Source organism: Porites lutea, chromosome 13 (genome assembly GCF_958299795.1).
Source record: "Porites lutea chromosome 13, jaPorLute2.1, whole genome shotgun sequence".
Lineage (NCBI taxonomy): Eukaryota > Metazoa > Cnidaria > Anthozoa > Scleractinia > Poritidae > Porites > Porites lutea.
This window is the reverse complement of record NC_133213.1, coordinates 20,846,559-20,867,556: the sequence shown is the minus strand read 5'-3', so window position 1 is coordinate 20,867,556 and position 20,998 is coordinate 20,846,559. Positions and strand designations below refer to the sequence as shown.

Here is a 20,998-nt window from a genome sequence, read left to right as displayed (position 1 = left end):
AACAAAAATTTCAAATTTTTGACCAAAACCATGGAGTAACCCCTTTGCAAAAATGCCAATTTTGTGGGTTTTTGAAACCGATGTTTTCGTTGTTCAAAAAGGCTTGTTTGCTATATAAAACGTCGAAAATCGTTTTTTCACGATTTACTTTCACCATCTATGACATAGGAATACAGGGGGTTACAAGGGGTTACAGGGGGTTACAAGGGGTTACAAGGGGTGACAGGGGGTTACAAGGGGTTACAGGGGGTTACAAGGGGTTACAAGCGGTGACAGGGGGTGACATGGGGTTACAGGGGATTACAAAGGATTATAGAAACTTTTTTCAAACTAGAACGTTCCCAGATACTTTTTCTTAGTTTATTTTCCATAAAAATCAAAGTTGAAGAAATCTCAAATTTTTGACCAAAACGATGGACTAACCCCTTTGGAAAAATTCTAATTTTGCGTTTTTCGTACACAGTTGTTTTTATAGGCTTTAAAGGCTTCTTTTTTTATCTAGAACGTCAGCAAACACTATTTCTCGATCTATTTTTGAAAAACAAAAGATGAAAAAAATTCAACTTTTTGACCAAAATCATGCAAAAATGCCAATTTTGCCTTCTTTTTAAATCCATGTTTATATTGTCTAGAAATGCTTGTTTTTTAACGAGAACATCACCAAATTCTTTTTCTGGGTGTATTTTGCATAAAAGAAAACGTTAACAAAATTTCAAATTTTTAACCAAAACCATGGAGCAACCCCTTCGCAAGAATGCCAATATTGTGGGTTTTTAAAACCGATATTTTCGTTGTTCAAAAAGGCTTGTTGGCTATATAAAACGCCGAAAATCGTTTTTTCACGATTTATTTTCACCATCTATGACATAGGAATAACGGGGGTTACAAGGGGTTACAGGGGGTTACAGGGGGTTACAAGGGGTTACAAGGGGTCACAGGGGGTTACAAGGGGTTACAAGGGGTGACAGGGGGTTACAAGGGGTTACAGGGGGTTACAAGGGGTTACAAGGGGTGACAGGGGGTGACATGGGGTTACAGGGGATTACAAAGGATTATAGAAACTTTTTTAAAACTAGAACGTTCCCAGATACTTTTTCTTAGTGTATTTTCCATAAAAATCAAAGTTGAAGAAATCTCAAATTTTTGACCAAAACGATGGACTAACCCGTTTGGAAAAATTCTAATTTTGCGTTTTTCGTACACAGTTGTCTTTATAGTCTTTAAAGGCTTCTTTTTTATCTAGAACGTCAGCAAACACTATTTCTCGATCTATTTTTGAAAAACACAAAAGATGAAATAAATTCAACTTTTTGACCAAAATCATGCAAAAATTCCAATTTTGGCTTCTTTTTAAATCCATGTTTATATTGTCTAGAAATGCTTGTTTTTTAACGAGAACGTCACCAAATACTTTATCTGGGGGTATTTTGATAAAACAAAACGTTAACAAAAATTTCAAATTTTTGACCAAAACCATGGAGTAACCCCTTTGCAAAAATGCCAATGTTGTGGGTTTTTAAAACCGAGGTTTTCGTTGTTCAGAAAAGCTTGTTTGCTATATAAAACGTCGAAAATCGTTTTTTTACGATTTATTTTCACCATCTATGAGATAGGAATACAGGGGGTTACAAGGGGTTACAAGGGGTGACAAGGGGTTACAAGGGGTGAGAGGGGTTGACATGGGGTTACAGGGGATTACAAAGGATTATAAAAACTTTTTTGTAACTAGAACGTTCCCAGATACTTTTTCTTGGTCTATTTTGCATAATAATCAAAGTTTAAGAAATCTCAAATTTTTGACCAAAACGATGGACTAACCCCTTTGGAAAAATTCTAATTTTGCGTTTTTCGTACACAGTTGTTTTTATAGTCTTTAAAGGCTTTTTTTTTTTATCTAGAACGTCAGCAAACACTATTTCTCGATCTATTTTTGAATAAAAGAAAAGATAAAAAAACTTCAACTTTTTGACAAAATTATGCAAAAATGCCAATTTTGCCTTTGTTTTTAAATCCATGTTTATATTGTCTAGAAAGGCTTGTTTTTTAACGAGAACGTCACCAAATACTTTTTCTGGGTGTATTTTGCATAAAACAAAACGTTAACAAAATTTCAAATTTTTGACCAAAACCATAGAGTAACCCCTTTGCAAAAATGCCAATATTTTGGATTTTTAAAACCGATGTTTCCGATGTTCAGAAAAGCTTGTTTGCTATATAAAACGTCGAAAATCGTTTTTTCACGATTTATTTTCAAAATCTATGACATAGGAATACAGGGGGTTACAAGGGGTTACAGGGGGTTACAAGGGGTTACAAGGGGTTAAAAGGGGTTACAAGGGGTTACAGGGGGTTACAGGGGGTTACAAGGGGAGACAGGGGGTGACATGGGGTTACAGGGGATTACAAAGGATTATAGAAACTTTTTTCTAACTAGAACGTTCCCAGATACTTTTCCTTGGTCTATTTTGCATAAAAATCAAAGTTGAAGAAATCTCAAATTTTTGACCAAAACGATGGACTAACCTATTTGGAAAAATTCTAATTTTGCGTTTTTCGTACACAGTTGTTTTTATAGTCTTTAAAGGCTTCTTTTTTACCTAGAACGTCAGCAAACACTATTTCTCGATCTATTTTTGAGTAAAACAAAAGATGAAAAAACTTCAACTTTTTGACCCAAATCATGCAAAAATGCCAATTTTGCCTTCTTTTTAAATCCATGTTTATATTTTCTAGAAAGGCTTGTTTTTTAACGAGAACGTCACCAAAGACTTTTTCTGGTTGTATTTTGCATAAAACGAAATATTAACAAAATTTCAAATTTTTGACCAAGACCATGGACTAACCCCTTTGCAAAAATGCCAATTTTGTGGGTTTTTGAAACCAATGTTTTCGTTGTTCAGAAAGGCTTGTTTGCTATATAAAAGGTCGAAAATCGTTTCTTCACGGTTTATTTTCACCATCTATGACATAGGAATACAGGGGGTTACAGGGGGTTACAGGGGGTTACAAGGGGTTACAAGAGGTTACAGGGGGTTACAAGGGGTGACAGGGGGTTACAAGGGGTTACAGGGGGTTACAAGGGGTTACAAGCGGTGACAGGGGGTGACATGGGGTTACAGGGGATTACAAAGGATTATAGAAACTTTTTTCAAACTAGAACGTTCCCAGATACTTTTTCTTAGTTTATTTTCCATAAAAATCAAAGTTGAAGAAATCTCAAATTTTTGACCAAAACGATGGACTAACCCGTTTGGAAAAATTCTAATTTTGCGTTTTTCGTACACAGTTGTTTTTATAGACTTTAAAGGCGTCTTTTTTATCTAGAACGTCAGCAAACACTATTTCTCGATCTATTTTTGAAAAACACAAAAGATGAAATAAATTCAACTTTTTGACCAAAATCATGCAAAAATGCCAAATTTGGTTTCTTTTTAAATCCATGTTTATATTGTCTAGAAAGGCTTGTTTTTTAACGAGAACGTCACCAAATACTTTTTCTGGGTGTATTTTGCATAAAACAAAACGTTAACAAAATTTCAAATTTTTGACCAAAACCATGGAGTAACCCCTTTGCAAACATGCCAATATTTTGGATTTTTAAAACCGATGTTTCCGATGTTCAGAAAAGCTTGTTTGCTATATAAAACGTCGAAAATCGTTTTTTCACGATTTATTTTCAAAATCTATGACATAGGAATACAGGGGGTTACAAGGGGTTACAGGGGGTTACAAGGGGTTACAAGGGGTTACAGGGGGTTACAGGGGGTTACAAGGGGAGACAGGGGGTCACATGGGGTTACAGGGGATTACAAAGGATTATAGAAACTTTTTTCTAACTAGAACGTTCCCAGATACTTTTTCTTGGTCTATTTTGCATAAAAATCAAAGTTGAAGAAATCTCAAATTTTTGACCAAAACGATGGACTAACCTATTTGGAAAAATTCTAATTTTGCGTTTTTCGTACACAGTTGTTTTTATAGTCTTTAAAGGCTTCTTTTTTATCTAGAACGTCAGCAAACACTATTTCTCGATCTATTTTTGAGTAAAACAAAAGATGAAAAAACTTCAACTTTTTGACCCAAATCATGCAAAAATGCCAATTTTGGCTTCTTTTTAAATCCATGTTTATATTTTCTAGAAAGGCTTTTTTTTTTAACGAGAACGTCACCAAATACTTTTTCTGGTTGTATTTTGCATAAAACGAAATATTAACAAAATTTCAAATTTTTGACCAAAACCATGGACTAACCCCTTTGCAAAAATGCCAATTTTGTGGGTTTTTAAAACCGATGTTTTCGTTGTTCAGAAAGGCTTGTTGGCGATATAAAACGTCGAAAATCGTTTTTTCACGATTTATTTTCACCATCTATGACATAGGAATACCGGGGGTTACAAGGGGTTACAAGGGGTTACAGGGGGTTACAAGGGGTTACAAGGGGTTATAGGCGGTTACAAGGGGTTACAGGGGGTTACAAGGGGTTACAAGCTGACACAGGGGCTGACAAGGGGTTACAGGGGATTACAAAGGGTTATAGAAACTTTGTTCTAACTAGAATGCTCCCTGATACTTTTTCTTGCTCTATTTTCCATAAAAATCAAAGTTGAAGAAATCTCAAATTTTTGACCAAAACGATGGACTAACCCGTTTGGAAAAATTCTAATTTTGCGTTTTTCGTACACAGTTGTTTTTATAGTCTTTAAAGGCTTCTTTTTAATCTAAAACGTCAGCACACAGTATTTCTCGATCTAATTTTGAAAAACACAAAAGATGAAAAAAATTCAACTTTTTGACCAAAATCATGCAAAAATGCCAATTTTGCTTTCTTTTTAAATCCATGTTTATATTGTCTAGAAAGGCTTGTTTTTTAACGAGAACGTCACCAAATACTTTTTCTGGGTGTATTTTGCATAAAACAAAACGTTAACAAAATTTCAAATTTTTGACCAAAACCATGGAGTAACCCCTTCGCAAAAATGCCAATATTGTGGGTTTTTAAAACCGATGTTTTCGTTGTTCAGAAAGGCTTGTTGGCTATATAAAACGTCGAAAATCGTTTTTTCACGATTTATTTTCACCATCTATGACATAGGAATACCGGGGGTTACAAGGGGTTACAGGGGGTTACAGGGGGTTACAAGGGGTTACAAGGGGTTACAGGGGGTTACAAGGGGTTACAAGGGGTGACAGGGGGTTACAAGGGGTTACAGGGGGTTACAAGGGGTTACAAGGGGTGACAGGGGGTGACATGGGGTTACAGGGGATTACAAAGGATTATAGAAACTTTTTTCAAACTAGAACGTTCCCAGATACTTTTTCTTAGTGTATTTTCCATAAAAATCAAATTTGAAGAAATCTCAAATTTTTGACCAAAACGATGGAGTAACCCCTTCGCAAAAATGCCAATATTGTGGGTTTTTAAAACCGATGTTTTCGTTGTTCAGAAAGGCTTGTTGGCGATATAAAACGTCGAAAATCGTTTTTTCACGATTTATTTTCACAATCTATGACATAGGAATACAGGGGGTTACAAGGGGTTACAAGGGGTGACAAGGGGTTACAAGGGGTTACAGGGGGTTACAAGGGGTTACAAGGGGTGACAGGGGGTGACATAGGGTTACTGGGGATTACAAGGGATTATAGAAACTTTTTTCTAACTATAACGTTCCCACATACTTTTTCTTGGTCTATTTTGGATAAAAATCAAAGTTGAAGAAATCTCAAATTTTTCACCAAAACGATGGACTAACCCCTTTGGAAAAATTCTAATTTTGCGTTTTTCGTACACAGTTCTTATTATAGTCTTTAAAGGCTTTTTTTATCTAGAACGTCAGGAAACACTATTACTGGATCTATTTTTGAAAAACACAAAAGATGAAAAAACTTCAACTTTTTGACCCAAATCATGCAAAAATGCCAATTTTGCCTTCTTTTTAAATCCATGTTTATATTTTCTAGAAAGGCTTGTTTTTTAACGAGAACGTCACCAAATACTTTTTCTGGTTGTATTTTGCATAAAACGAAATATTAACAAAATTTCAAATTTTTGACTAAAACCATGGAGTAACCCCTTTGCAAAAATGCCAATATTGTGGGTTTTTAAAACCGAGGTTTTCGTTGTTCAGAAAAGCTTGTTTTCTATATAGAACGTCGAAAATTGTTTTTTCACGATTTATTTTCAAAATCTATGACATAGGAATACACGGGGTTACAAGGGGTTACAGGGGGTTACAAGGGGTTAGAAGGGGTGACAGGGGGTTACAAGGGGTTACAGGGGGTTACAAGGGGTGACAGGGGGTGATATGGGGTTACAGTGGATTACAAAGGATTATAGAAACTTTTTTCTAACTAGAACGTTCCCAGATACTTTTTCTTGGTCTATTTTGCATAAAAATCAAAGTTAGAGAAATCTCAAATTTTTGACCAAAACGATGGACTAACCCTTTTGGAAAAATTCTAATTTTGCGTTTTTCGTACACAGTTGTTTTTATAGTCTTTAAAGGCTTCTTTTTTATCTAGAACGTCAGCAAACACTATTTCTCGAACTATTTTTGAAAAACACAAAAGATGAAAAAAATTCAACTTATTGACCAAAATCATGCAAAAATGCCAATTTTGCTTTCTTTTGAAATCCATGTTTATATTTTCTAGAAAGGCTTGTTTTTTAACGAGAACGTCACCAAATACTTTTTCTGGTTGTATTTTGCATAAAACGAAATATTAACAAAATTTCAAATTTTTGACCAAGACCATGGAGTAACCCCTTTGCAAAAATGCCAATTTTGTGGGTTTTTGAAACCGATGTTTTCCTTGTTCAGAAAGGCTTGTTTGTGATATAAAAGGTCGAAAATCGTTTCTTCACGATTTATTTTCACCATCTATGACATAGGAATACAGGGGGTTACAAGGGGTTACAAGGGGTTACAGGGGGTTACAAGGGGTTACAAGGGGTTACAGGCGTTTACAAGGGGTTACAGGGGGTTACAAGGGGTTACAAGCTGAGACAGGGGGTGACAAGGGGTTACAGGGGATTACAAAGGGTTATAGAAACTTTGTTCTAACTAGAATGTTCCCAGATACTTTTTCTTGGTCTATTTTCCATAAAAATCAAAGTTGAAGAAATCTCAAATTTTTGACCAAAACGATGGACTAACCCCTTTGGAAAAATTCTAATTTTGCGTTTTTCGTACACATTTGTTTTTATAGTCTTTAAAGGCTTCTTTTTTATCTAAAACGTCAGCAAACACTATTTCTCGATCTAGTTTTGAGTAAAACAAAAGATGAAAAAACTTCAACTTTTTGACCAAAATCATGCAAAAATGCCAATTTTGCCTTCTTTTTAAATCCATGTTTATATTGTCTAGAAAGGCTTGTTTTTTAACGAGAACGTCACCAAATACTTTTTCTGGGTGTATTTTGCATAAAACAAAACGTTAACAAAATTTCAAATTTTTGACCAAAACCATGGAGTAACCCCTTCACAAAAATGCCAATATTGTGGGTTTTTAAAACCGATGTTTTCGTTGTTCAGAAAGGCTTGTTGGCTATATAAAACGTCGAAAATCGTTTTTTCACGATTTATTTTCACCATCTATGACATAGGAATACCGGGGGTTACAAGGGGTTACAGGGGGTTACAGGGGGTTACAAGGGGTTACAGGGGGTTACAAGGGGTTACAAGGGGTGACAGGGGGTTGCAAGGGGTTACAGGGGGTTACAAGGGGTGACATGGGGTTACAGGGGATTACAAAGGATTATAGAAACTTTTTTAAAACTAGAACGTTCCCAGATACTTTTTCTTAGTGTATTTTCCATAAAAATCAAAGTTGAAGAAATCTCAAATTTTTGACCAAAACAATGGACTAACCCTTTTGGAAAAATTCTAATTTTGCGTTTTTCGTACACAGTTGTTTTTATAGTCTTTAAAGGCTTCTTTTTTATCTAGAACGTCAGCAAACACTATTTCTCGAACTATTTTTGAAAAACACAAAAGATGAAAAAAATTCAACTTATTGACCAAAATCATGCAAAAATGCCAATTTTGCTTTCTTTTGAAATCCATGTTTATATTGTCTAGAAATGCTTGTTTTTTAACGAGAACGTCACCAAATACTTTTTCTGGGTGTATTTTGCATAAAACAAAACGTTAACAAAATTTCAAATTTTTGACCAAATCCATGGAGTAACCCCTTCGCAAAAATGCCAATATTGTGGGTTTTTAAAACCGATATTTTCGTTGTTCAGACAGGCTTGTTGGCTATATAAAACGTCGAAAATCGTTTTTTCACGATTTATTTTCACCATCTATGACATAGGAATACCGGGGGTTACAAGGGGTTACAGGGGGTTACAAGGAGTTACAAGGGGTTACAGGGGGTTACAAGGGGTTACAAGGAGTGACAGGGGGTTACAAGGGGTTACAAGGGGTTACAAGGGGTGACATGGGGTTACAGGGGATTACAAAGGATTACAGAAACGTTTTTCAAACTAGAAGGTTCCCAGATACTTTTTCTTAGTGTATTTTCCATAAAAATCAAAGTTGAAGAAATCTCAAATTTTTGACCAAAACGATGGACTAACCCCTTGGGAAAAATTCTAATTTTGCGTTTTTCGTACACAGTTGTTTTTATAGGCTTTAAAGGCTTCTTTTTTATCTAGAACGTCAGCAAACACTATTTCTCGATCTATTTTTGAAAAACACAAAAGATGAAAAAACTTCAACTTTTTGACCAAAATCATGCAAAAATGCCAATTTTGCCTTCTTTTTAAATCCATGTTTATATTGTCTAGAAAGGCTTGTTTTTTAACGAGAACGTCACCAAATACTTTTTCTGGGTGTATTTTGCATAAAACGAAACGATAACAAAATTTCAAATTTTTGACCAAAACCATGGACTAACTCCTTTTCAAAAATACCAACTTTGTGGGTTTTTGAAACCGATGTTTTCGTTGTTCAGAAAGGCTTATTTGCTACATAAAAAGTCGAAATTCGTATTTTCACGATTTATTTTCATCATCTATGACATAGGAATACAGGGGCTTACAAGGGGTTACAGGGGGTTAGAGGGGGTGACAAGGGGTTACAGGGGGTTACAAGGGGATACAGGGGGTGACAAGGGGTTATAGGGGATTACAAAGGATTATAAAAAACTTTGTTCTAACTATAACGTTCCCAGATACTTTTTCTTGGTCTATTTTCCATAAAAATCAAAGTTGAAGAAATCTTTAATTTTTGACCAAAACGATGGACTAACCCCTTTTGGAAAAATTCTAATTTTGCGTTTTTCGTACACAGTTGTTTTTATAGTCTTTAAAGGCTTCTTTTTGATCTAGAACGTCAGCAAACACTATTTCTCGATCTATTTTTGAAAAACACAAAAGATGAAAAAACTTCAACTCTTTGACCAAAATCATGCAAAAATGCCAATTTTGCCTTCTTTTTAAATCCATGTTTATATTGTCTAGAAAGGCTTGTTTTTTAACGAGAGCGTCACCAAATACTTTTTCTGGGTGTATTTTGCATAAAACAAAACGTTAACAAAATTTCAAATTTTTGACCAAAACCATGGAGTAACCCCTTCGCAAAAATGCCAATATTGTGGGTTTTTAAAACCGATGTTTTCGTTGTTCAGAAAGGCTTGTTGGCTATATAAAACGTCGAAAATCGTTTTTTCACGATTTATTTTCACCATCTATGACATAGGAATACAGGGGGTTACAAGGGGTTACAGGGGGTTAAAAGGGGTTACAAGGGGTTACAGGGGGTTACAAGGGGTTACAAGGGGTGACAGGAGGTTACAAGGGGTTACAGGGGGTTACAAGGGGTTACAAGGGGTGACAGGGGTGACATGGGGTTACAGGGGATTACAAAGGATTATAGAAACTTTTTTCAAACTAGAACGTTCCCAGATACTTTTTCTTAGTGTATTTTCCATAAAAATCAAAGTTGAAGAAATCTCAAATTTTTGACCAAAACGATGGACTAACCCCTTTGGAAAAATTCTAATTTTGCGTTTTTCGTACACAGTTGTTTTTATAGGCTTTAAAGGCTTCTTTTTTATCTAGAACGTCAGGAAACACTATTTCTCGATCTATTTTTGAAAAACACAAAAGATGAAAAAACTTCAACTTTTTGACCAAAATCATGCAAAAATGCCAATTTTGCCTTCTTTTTAAATCCATGTTGATATTGTCTAGAAAGGCTTGTTTTTTAACGAGAACGTCACCAAATACTTTTTCTGGGTGTATTTTGCATAAAACGAAACGATAACAAAATTTCAAATTTTTGACCAAAACCATGGACTAACTCCTTTGCAAACATGCCAAGTTTGTGGTTTTTTGAAACCGATGTTTTCGTTGTTCAGAAAGGCTTGTTTGCTACATAAAACGTCGAAAATCGTTTTTTCACGATTTATTTTCATCATCTATGACATAGGAATACAGGGGGTTACAAGGGGTTACAGGGGGTTAAAGGGGGTGACAAGGGGTTACAGGGGGTTACAAGGGGTTACAGGGGGTAACAAGGGGTTACAGGGGATTACAAAGGATTATAAAAAACTTTGTTCTAACTAGAACGTTCCCAGATACTTTTTCTTGGTCTATTTTCCATAAAAATCAAAGTTGAGGAAATCTCAAATTTTTGACCAAAACGATGGACTAACCCGTTTGGAAAAATTCTAATTTTGCGTTTTTCGTACACAGTTGTTTTTATAGTCTTTAAAGGCTTCTTTTTTATCTAGAACGTCAGCAAACACTATTTCTCGATCTATTTTTGAAAAACACAAAAGATGAAAAAACTTCAACTTTTTGACCAAAATCATGCAAAAATGCCAATTTTGCCTTCTTTTTGAATCCATGTTTATATTGTCTGGAAAGGCTTGTTTTTTAACGAGAACGTCACCAAATACTTTTACTGGGTGTATTTTGCATAAAACAGAACGTTAACAAAATTTCAAATTTTTGACCAAAACCATGGAGTAACCCCTTCGCAAAAATGCCAATATTGTGGGTTTTTAAAACCGATGTTTTCGTTGTTCAGAAAGGCTTGTTGGCGATATAAAACGTCGAAAATCGTTTTTTCACGATTTATTTTCACCATCTATGACATAGGAATACTGGGGGTTACAAGGGGTTACAGGGGGTTACAAGAGGTGACAGGGGGTTACAAGGGGTTACAGGGGGTTACAAGGGGTGACTGGGGTTACAGGGGATTACAAAGGATTATAGAAACTTTTTTCAAACTAGAACGTTCCCAGATACTTTTTCTTAGTCTATTTTCCATAAAAATCAAAGTTGAAGAAATCTTAAATTTTTGACCAAAACGTTGGACTAACCCCTTTGGAAAAATTCTAATTTTGCGTTTTTCGTACACAGTTGTTTTTATAGTCTTTAAAGGCTTCTTTTTTATCTAGAACGTTCTATTTTGCATAAAACGAAACGTTAAGAAAATTTCAAATTTTTGACCAAAACCATGGACTAACCCCTTTGCAAAAATGCCAATTTTGTGGGTTTTTAAAACCGATGTTTTCGTTTTTCAGAAAGGCTTGTTTGCTATATAAAACGTCGAAAATCGTTTTGTCACGATTTATTTTCATCATCTATGACATAGGAATACAGGGGGTTACAAAGCATTATAAAAACTTTTTTCTAACTAGAAGGTTCCAAGATACTTTTTCTTGATCTATTTTGCATAAAAATCAAAATTGAAGAGATCTCCATTTTAAGTTTTTTATAAACAGTTGTTCTTATAGTCTTTAAAGGCTTCTTTATTATCTTGATCGTCAGCAAACACTTTTTCTGGATCTATTTTTGATAAAAACAAAACATCAGCATGCGTTCTCGTACACAGTTGTTTCTATATTCTTTAACGGCTTCTTTTTTATCTAGAACGTCAGCAAAGACTTTTTCTCGATCTATTTTTTATAAACAGAAAACATGAAAAAAATTCCACTTTTTTATCAAAATCATGGACTATCCTCTTTGGAAAAATGCTAATTTTGCGTTCTTTTTAAATCTATGTTTATATTGTCTAGAAAGGCTTGTTTTCTATCGAGAACGTTCCCAGATACTTTCTTTTGGTCTATTTTGCATAAAAATCAAAATTAAAGAAGTCTCAAATTTTTTACCAAACCAATGGCCTAACCCCTTTGGAAAAATTCCCATTTTGCGTTGTTCATAAATAGTTGTTCTTATAGTCTTTAAAGGCTTCGTTTTTATCTAGAACGTCAGCAAACACTTTTCGTTGATCTACTTTTGATAAACACAAAACAAAACAAAAAATTCAACTTTTTGACCAAAATCGTGGACTATCCCCTTTGGAAAAAAGCTAATTTTGCGTTCTTTTGAAATCCATGTTTATATTGTCTAGAAAGGCTTGTTTGCTAACGAGAAGGTGACCAAATACTTTTTCTCGGTGTATTATGGATAAAACGAAACCTTAACAAAATTTCAAATTTTTGACCAAAACCATGGACTATTCCCTTTGGAAAAATGCCAAATTTGTGGGTGTCTGAAACCGATGTTTTCATTGTTTAGAAAGGCTTGTTTGCTATCTAAAAGGTCGAAAATCGTTTTTTGAAGATTTATTTTCACGATCTATTACATGGCAATACAGGGGGTTACAGGGGGTTAAAAGGGGTGACAGGGGGTTGCAAGGGGTTACAGGGGGTAACAAGGGGTTATAGGAAGTTACAAAGGGTGACAGTGGGTTACGAGGGGTTGCAGGGGGTTACAAAGTATTATAGATTGAAACGTTTTTCAAACTAGAATGTTCTTAGATACGTTTTCTTGGTCTATTTTGTATAAAATTCAAAATTGAAGAAATCTCAAATTTTTGACCAAAACGATGGACTAACCCCTTTGGAAAAATTCTCATTTTGCGTTGTTCATAAACAGTTGTTGTTCTTACAGTCTTTATAAAGGCTTCTTTTTTATCTAGATCGTCAGCAAACACTTTTGATAAACTAAATACGCTTTTTTAAAATACAAGCTTGAGCTTACAACAGGTATTCACGCTTGAATCGGTCACGTCTTGCGTAAATATTAGGGAGTTTTTAAAAGATACCACGACGGCTGCCAGCCACGAAAACGTCGCATGGAAAAGTGAATTCACATTTTTTCAGTCTCTATCGTGATAATTCCAACTCGCTTACTTTGCCACATGCAAGCGAACTCTTCTGGAGCTAAATTTCTATCAGCCATATCCAAGTTTATGAAGAGAATGAATTTTGTCATTGCTTGTTTACGTCCTTCACAAAACGTGAAATTAGGCATTTTCACGGATAGTCGTGCAGTTAACGGCAAAGAAATATACAAAAAAGGCGTGATACACGTGCAAAGTTGTTGTTCAGTCGCCTTATCAAGCTATTGCTTATTTGACTTCCTCGTCGCCGCCGCATCTTAAACTTCCTATTATTTACGATACACTGTGATCCGTCAAAAACAGAATTTTCTCGAGGCAAATTGAATAGCTCCTGCTGATAGCATCCCAGCGTTTTTTCGACTCATCGGTAGTTCCTTCGTTTCTATTTAGGAAAGTAGAAAATAAAAGTTTCCTTTGCACGCGCAACCTTGGTGAACGAACCGGGCAATAGCCGTCGTGTACAAACTCACGAAAAGAACTCAGGAGAATCTGTTCGTCGATTGGGCACAATAATACAAAGCAGTTTTTGTGCCCAATCAGGAGCCGGCATCGGCTTGAATTTTTGGAAATAGTTCGGTGAGAGTCGGTACCCAGGGGCTCTTTTGCCCGTACTTGAAAACTCTCGTCCCACCTTTTCTCTCGACCCGACTGACTGCCCCTGGGTCTCCGAGGATGGGAGCGTTTCGGAGCCGCATTTTTCCAGTTCCGCGAGCAACAAGCCAAATTCGCAAAAGAGGTACATCATCATCATTATACTCGCTTCTTTGATAAAAAGGAAACTTAGCTACCGTCATGCTTAATGATGCTCATCAGGCAGCCATCAAAGATGAAAAATGGCTGTTAGCTTACCGAAAAACGCATACAAACAATATTTGAGCCGTTATTCTAGCTCAACGAAGCAAAATGACTTCGTCAGAATGACGCTTCCATAAAACTCGAGCCTTCGGTGCTTTACAGCAGCACCACTTTCCATGGTAACCCCAAATACGGAGTCTATGAATTGTTTATATGCAGAAACACACTGGAAACCGTGAAAAGCATCGGGCGTCAAAGGGTTAACGTACGCAAGTACGACTGGTTACGTTGCCAAGTAACAGATGCCAAACATAAATACTCGAAATTCTAATTTGTTATATTTAAACGCAATCTCGTTTTTTACAGGCGTTAATTAATTACAATTATAACAATAAATAATAATAATAATATTATTATTGTTAATATTATAATTATAACGTGAATAATAGAAGAACTAATTAGTTCCTGAGTAACAGATGGCAAAACATAATAGTCTAGAAATAACTCTATTTGCACTGCATTGTAAATGGTCTTGGCTGACAAAATGGGCGATAATCATAATAATAGATAGGTCCTTTGTGTTAGGACCGTATTAGCTTAATCATGGGCAACCTTAAAAGGCGCTAAAGAAGAGAAGTATGACGTCACGTTACCATGGTAGCAAATTTTCCGCATCTCAATAACGTTTGTTGACAGAGATGGCCATATGCCTTGTCGAATGAACAATGAAAAATTTTGGGCTACCTTTTATTTCCTGAGTGCAATTATGCACAAAAAAGTCATTTATTCGTTACAGTTTAGATGTTGTAGCTCAAATTTGATAGCTTTTTGTTGTTGTTGTTGTCTCTGTTGTGTGCGTGGTAGGTATTTTAATTAAATTATCACTAGTATTCTCTGTTCTGATAACCATATTATCCGTTGTTTACTTCGTGATTAAAATTTTACCCTGATACACACACACAAAACATAGCACAAGTTCATCTTTTTCTTTTTTTCCACAATTAGTTTCAGAGTTTTTTTCCCAACGTTTCACAGATGAATACCATAAATCGTTACTAGTAATACGATACCCAGCGCTGACATAGTGAGTTTGGGATACCTGTGACGTTTCTAAACAAAAACAATTAAAGCAGTTAATCTAATTATTCAACAACGTTAACGTGCAAATGACGTAGTTAACGAAGAAAAATAATTCACTTTGCATTATTTCTGGAAAAACATCCCGATTTATATAATTTTATGACTTTCATTTAAACTGAGCTCTTCAGGCAAAAATTGTACAAGTAGTCATCGTTGTCATTGTTACTTTTTGCATTACCGGGAGTTTTATCATCACCGCAATCAGTAAATTGCATGTTGATGTTATTTTTAGCTCTTTAAGCCTTAAGTTGTTTGTCATGAGCTGGGAGGAAAAGTAATTAAGTTAACAATCAAGCCACCCCAACATACTGTTAATGCAATTAGGAAAATATTTCGAGAATGGAAAACAACAAACAAAAACTTTTGAAAGGTATATAAAGAGAACGTGAATGTTGTTTTTCACTTCATCCTTAGCATTCACTGTCCAACGTTCGGTGCAAGAATTTCAAATGGCCGCTCAACTGCAACCCAGCAAGAGGGACAGATTCTCCATCATCTTCAAATCAAAACAATCCAATTCAGAAGCAAAGCAAAGCAAAATTTCAACCACAAAGAAAAGCCTTTTCAAACTTTTTTCCACGACGTTAACGAACAAATCGTTTCGGAAGGCTGTCAAGACTGAAAATAGTCCACCTTCATTGCCTGCGCTGGCTCCAAAACCTGTAGAGATTTTTCCGAAGAGTTACGAATTGTCTCCAAATATTAGCAAAGTATTTGCAGAATTCAGCAGTCCTATTTACCCCCAAATAGACGAGCCGTCACCGAAGATTAAAGAAGTACGTAGCGACGTCGAGGGATCTTTCACCGACCTCGTTTTGACATACCAGGGTCGTGAGGAGCCTCCACGAGAAATTGCCAAATCGTCACTAAAAAATTGTCATAAACTGTCCTTGACGAGCAAGAAATTGTGTCCAGATATTGCCTTGCTATCCCCTGGCCTTAACAAACTTTCACCTGGAATGAACAGGATGTCACTGAAGAGAGAAAACCTTCCTTTACAAGACAGCGAACCGTGCTTAAAGACAAAGCGAAATGTTATGCCAGAAGTTTTCCTCTTTCCTCCGGAAATATGCTTAGAAACACTCGAGGTTGAAGAAGCTTACGAAAACGAAGAATTCTGGCAAGATATTTTGTCGCCACTCCCTGAACGCGACGAAACTTCATCAGACATCAACCAATTGTCGCAAGAGGGGGATGAACTTTCTTCGAAGAACGATTTGTGCCCAAGCAGTGCTTTGTTTTTCTCTATCCCTGAAGAGTTGTCTTGTTCAGCATCGACTACCAAGTTACCGAATAAAGACGAACTGTCTTTGAGGGGTGGTGAATCGTGCTCCAAGAAGCAAATTGTAACGCCAGACATGTCAGTCGATTCTCCAGCACTTTGTAAAGCATTGCTTGAGGATGAGCCGAAACCTAAGGAGAAAGTCAAGGCTAGAAGATACCGGTCCGAACCTCTTCGAAGAAAAGAACTATATCGTCCCCGCTTTGTAAGCGAGCCGTGTGGTAATACGTATACTCAGCTTATGGCAAAGCAAGGAGCAAAACTAACAAAAGCGGCCTACGAACTAACCGAGGAGCAAAGCCGCATGCTGTATGAAGACATGTTTAAGCCACTTGACGTTTTCTCCTTAATGCAGGAGCGCAGCAAAAAATGAGAACCTAAAGAAATTAATAGTCTTTGATCAACGGGTCATACTTTTTCTCGACCATGCACTTGTTTGCATTTCATTTCGACGTTTTACTTTACATTATAGGCAACATAGTGTAGGCCTTTCTGTATATTTTCCATTGAATAAACGAAAACCGACTGGTTTAATTATCTCCTTGAATTAAGATCTTGATTTTCTTCCTTCCACTTTTAGCTCTTTGAACGTTAATATGACAGACCAAAAATTGGCTTTCAATAATATTGGCCTTAACATCAAGCCTATAATTACAGTTTTTAAACCTGTTAATACACGACTGCGAGTTTTTTTGTGAACGGCTTCAAAATCTCTGATATAGATCAATTCATTCTTACTCTAATATTTAGATTTGAGGTCATTTTGGTGGAAGTAAACTTTAGCCGTGTCTTTATCAGGTATAAAGACACTCATTAAACTATGAATTATTAATAAGTTTATGAAGGCTAAAAAATTCACAGCCAAATCGAAAAGTTAGCGTCATGTATTTATTCACTGTCGATGAACACTCTTTCGTACGAACAGATACATGACATGGTTACTGTAGTTTTTGAAGCACATCTGCCCCTGTAATCTGATACCGAAACATGCATCACAAGAGCTTTCGTTACGTTATCTTTTTCTAAACTTATAGGAATTTTGCCATTTTATTGTTTATGGGATGGGCCTTGAATTTTTCTGACTTTCTGTATGCAGCAATGGAAGTCAGCTCCTAAAAGACAAGGAAAAAAAACATCGTTTATTTGTCCAGGACGAAGAAAAATTGCGAGCTAGTTGTCTGAAAAAGACATCAACGAACAATATATCATTCAGTGAATCTTAACTGGTGAAGTTCTTTTCGGACGCAACCTTGTTTATGGTATAACGAGTCGATAGTGTATCGGTCGATTGTCGGTATTATTTTGGACCGACAGGTAGACAGAATAACGCGGCAAAAGATCATAAGAAGGCAAATGTTATCATCATATATGGCTAGTTTCGTTTTGGAGAATTAATTGCTAAAAGATACGTCAGTAGTAAGGTGCTTGTTGACTGCTAACAGATAACATAAATTTAAAAATAAAATAAATTAAAAATAAAAATAAATTTAATAACTTTTAAAACATTGAATGGCTCCGGTCCCCGTTATCTTGAAGATATTTTAAAATTTTACCTTTAATCAAGGACATTACGGTCATCAAGGGATCATTTACGCCTTAAAAGAACCAAATTTTAACATGAAAACTTATGGCCAGCGAGCGTTTTCCGTTGCTGTCCCCCGACTATGGAACAAGCTCCCATTTGAAATTCGAGCTTGTTCTGATGTTAATCTTTTTAAATGTATATGACATTTAGCTTCATCATATTTATTTTGTTTTCTTTCCTTTTTAAGATGTGTATGCTATAAATTTCCTAATATGTACAGTAGGGTTATATGTAAGCTTCTGATTAATGATATTCTTATGTCCTTTTTTACATTGTAAAGCGCTTAGAACAGCGATGTATAAGCGCTATAAAAATTCCACTATTATCATTAACATGTTTACCTCAATCCTAGAACGATATTCCTAAAAAAAGAGAGAGAGAAAGAGATGAGTGACGGACCGTTATAAAAGCTATGACCAGCTTTATCGAAAGCCCTACTGAAGACATTTACCTTAAGGTTAACATGAGCGTCCAACAAAATTGATTCGAATAGCAGATGAGCCAATTAGAAAATAGGATAACGAACACGTGATCAACACTGATTTAGTGACGCCATCACTATCGATGAACCGGAAGTCGTTAAACTGGAAGTAGGACGGCAGTCCAGAACTTTTTTTCTGTTTTTCTCTGACCGGCTTTATCGAAAGCCCTGCTAAAGACAATTACCTTAAGGTTGACATGGGCGTCCAACAAAGAAGCCTCAAACAGGAGATGCTCTTCCAAGACTTCAAAAAGGATGAAGTCCACAAATGTGATCTGTCATTAAACAGGGTTGAAAAGAAAGGCACACGCTCAAATATAATACATTCAATTAAAACATCACCTTACAATTACCTTAACAAAGGTATCAGGAACGAAATTATTCCAGTGAGAGATTGCGTCACTGTTGCCCCAAGCTCGTTTGCATACTCTTACTCTCTTAATTCTTCCCACAGAATAAGAGAGACCATGGGCATGAGAACGTTGCCGTTTGTTGTAGCCGCTGATTTCCAAAATTAACTGTAGGCTCTTCAGGGTTCTATCTAGGGTATTTGAGGGGCAGAAGCTCCCCCCCCCCCCCCCCAAACAAAAAAAATGGCCAGCTTCCCCCAAAATATATTGTTATCGTTACATTATATAAGTAACTACAGTGAAACCTCTATTAAGCAGACCCCCAATAAAGCGGACACCCTCTATTAGGCGGACACTAAGCCGGGTCTAGAAATTAACGTCTTAAATTTCCCTTTATAACGAACCCCAATTCAGCGGACACCTCTATTAAGCGGACGCGGAGACTAAAAAAAATTATATTTGGCTAATTTCTATTGTTAATAACCTCTTTTAAGCGGACACCGCACTGAATTGACAATAGTAGTGTTGGACTACGTCCTTGAAATATGCACTGTAGTCGATTAACAAAGAGGATAAATCAATACATTTAGCTGTCAATAATCTGTAGATTAGACCGAAAGTCCTGCACAAAGTACAGCACGGATTCCTTAGCTTCCTTAACAACATGGAACTTTATCACTGTACAGAGAAACCGTTGAAAGTTAATCGTTAACAAACATTGCACAATTCTTACAAACCTCTATCAAGCGGACACTTGGGATAGGTCCCGTAGGTGTCCGCTTAATAGAGGTTTCACTGTATATCGGAAAAATCATCCAGACCTGACGAGGTCAGTGCACATGAAGTAAGTGTTCCCTTTCTTAGGACAAAACATTTCACAAAATTGTCTCAAAATGTACCAGATTCTCAGCGCATATTCCTTTCAAAATATTTCCGGGAGGATCATGCCCCTGGACCCCCCCTAGGAAGTTCGTGCCCTTCGGCCACTCGAGACTTCTCCCCCAAACAATAAATCCTAGATACAACCCTGCTCTTATCCAATAAGAGGACAGATACTAACGTGTCATGTTATTCTAGTGTACAAATGGTGGGGACACCCAAGGTAAAAGCTTTAAGGATCAATTTAGCTTTCTGGGAAACCGCACACCTACCCCTCCCCTACGCCATCATTTTGCCCAAAGTGAAAAGCAAGTGTTAATGCTAGTTTAGGGGAGGGGTATGTGGGCAGTTTCCCAAAAAACCTAAATTGACAGACGTACTTATCAACTTGAGCATGCCGGTTGGGAACACCTGTTGTTCACACTCGATGCGTTGGATAGCGCAGGCAAAAATAGCAATCATTTTGGGATGTTAATATGTCTCAATTTAATATCGGCCGACACAATAATTTATACAATACCTTTTCTCCAGCCAAAAACTTCCTCTCTCCCAGAAAGTCAGAAAATTGTTGAATGGTGGCCTTAATGTCCTTAATGTAGCCCTCTTTAAGTTTATCCTTTAGGAAAGAAAAAAAGCTAAATGCGACGAAAATAGACCGTCTCACGGTTTGTTCAACTTTTGTCATGGATCAGGTGCCGTAAATGCGTCCAAAACGATGCTAAAAGCGCCTTACTACATTTGCCACGTTTGAGAGAGATTTGTAAAAAATAACGAAGAGTTTGGCGTCGCGAAATTTCACAGAGTTTGTACAGGGGCAATTAAGAGTCTGATGGCTTCCCAGGACCCTCAAAAGTGCCTTCTAGTGCATTTTAAGTGACCAGGGAAGAAGTTTTAGCCACGAGACCTTTGTTTTACTTTCAAATTTGTTTCATATGTTTGTTTTTACTGTGAATAACAAGTTGCTTTCCGGAACTTCTAGAGAACTCTGAACTGTGGTGTTTCAAGACAAATTCATCTGACTCAGAAACCAGAAGAGAAGTATAAAGGACATAGTGAAGATTGCTAAACATATGTAGTCACTCACAAAGTCTGGATTATAACACAGTCCCGTAAACTTCTTGCGCCAGTCCATAAGCTGTGAAAACAAAGAACAGTCAGTATATAGACTTAACCTGGACGCAAAAAGGTTATAACTTCAGGCTGTTATAAGACTTAGACTAGCAGGAATCATTAATTGTATGAAAACGAGAAGTTTACCAGTACAACAACAGAGAATTGGCGGCTTATAAAAAGCGGTACAGTATTAAACTAAAACCTTAAAAATATTCCCACCGTCCTGACCCACG

General features: G+C 36.3%; 1 protein-coding gene across 1 annotated transcript in view; it reads right to left on the bottom strand.

Moving 5' to 3' along the window:
* Nucleotides 1-17,223: 17,223 nt before the first annotated feature.
* Nucleotides 17,224-20,998, bottom strand: part of LOC140922848 (glutathione S-transferase Mu 1-like) — a 9,461-nt gene continuing 5,686 nt past the window's right edge. The window contains exons 7-11 of the mRNA XM_073372882.1: nucleotides 20,737-20,787; nucleotides 20,173-20,268; nucleotides 18,609-18,698; nucleotides 18,284-18,304; nucleotides 17,224-17,469 (exon numbers count right to left, since the gene is read on the bottom strand). Of these exons, the coding sequence (XP_073228983.1) occupies nucleotides 17,386-17,469; nucleotides 18,284-18,304; nucleotides 18,609-18,698; nucleotides 20,173-20,268; nucleotides 20,737-20,787 (342 nt within the window). The 3' untranslated portion in view covers nucleotides 17,224-17,385. The remainder of the gene's footprint in view (nucleotides 17,470-18,283; nucleotides 18,305-18,608; nucleotides 18,699-20,172; nucleotides 20,269-20,736; nucleotides 20,788-20,998) is intronic.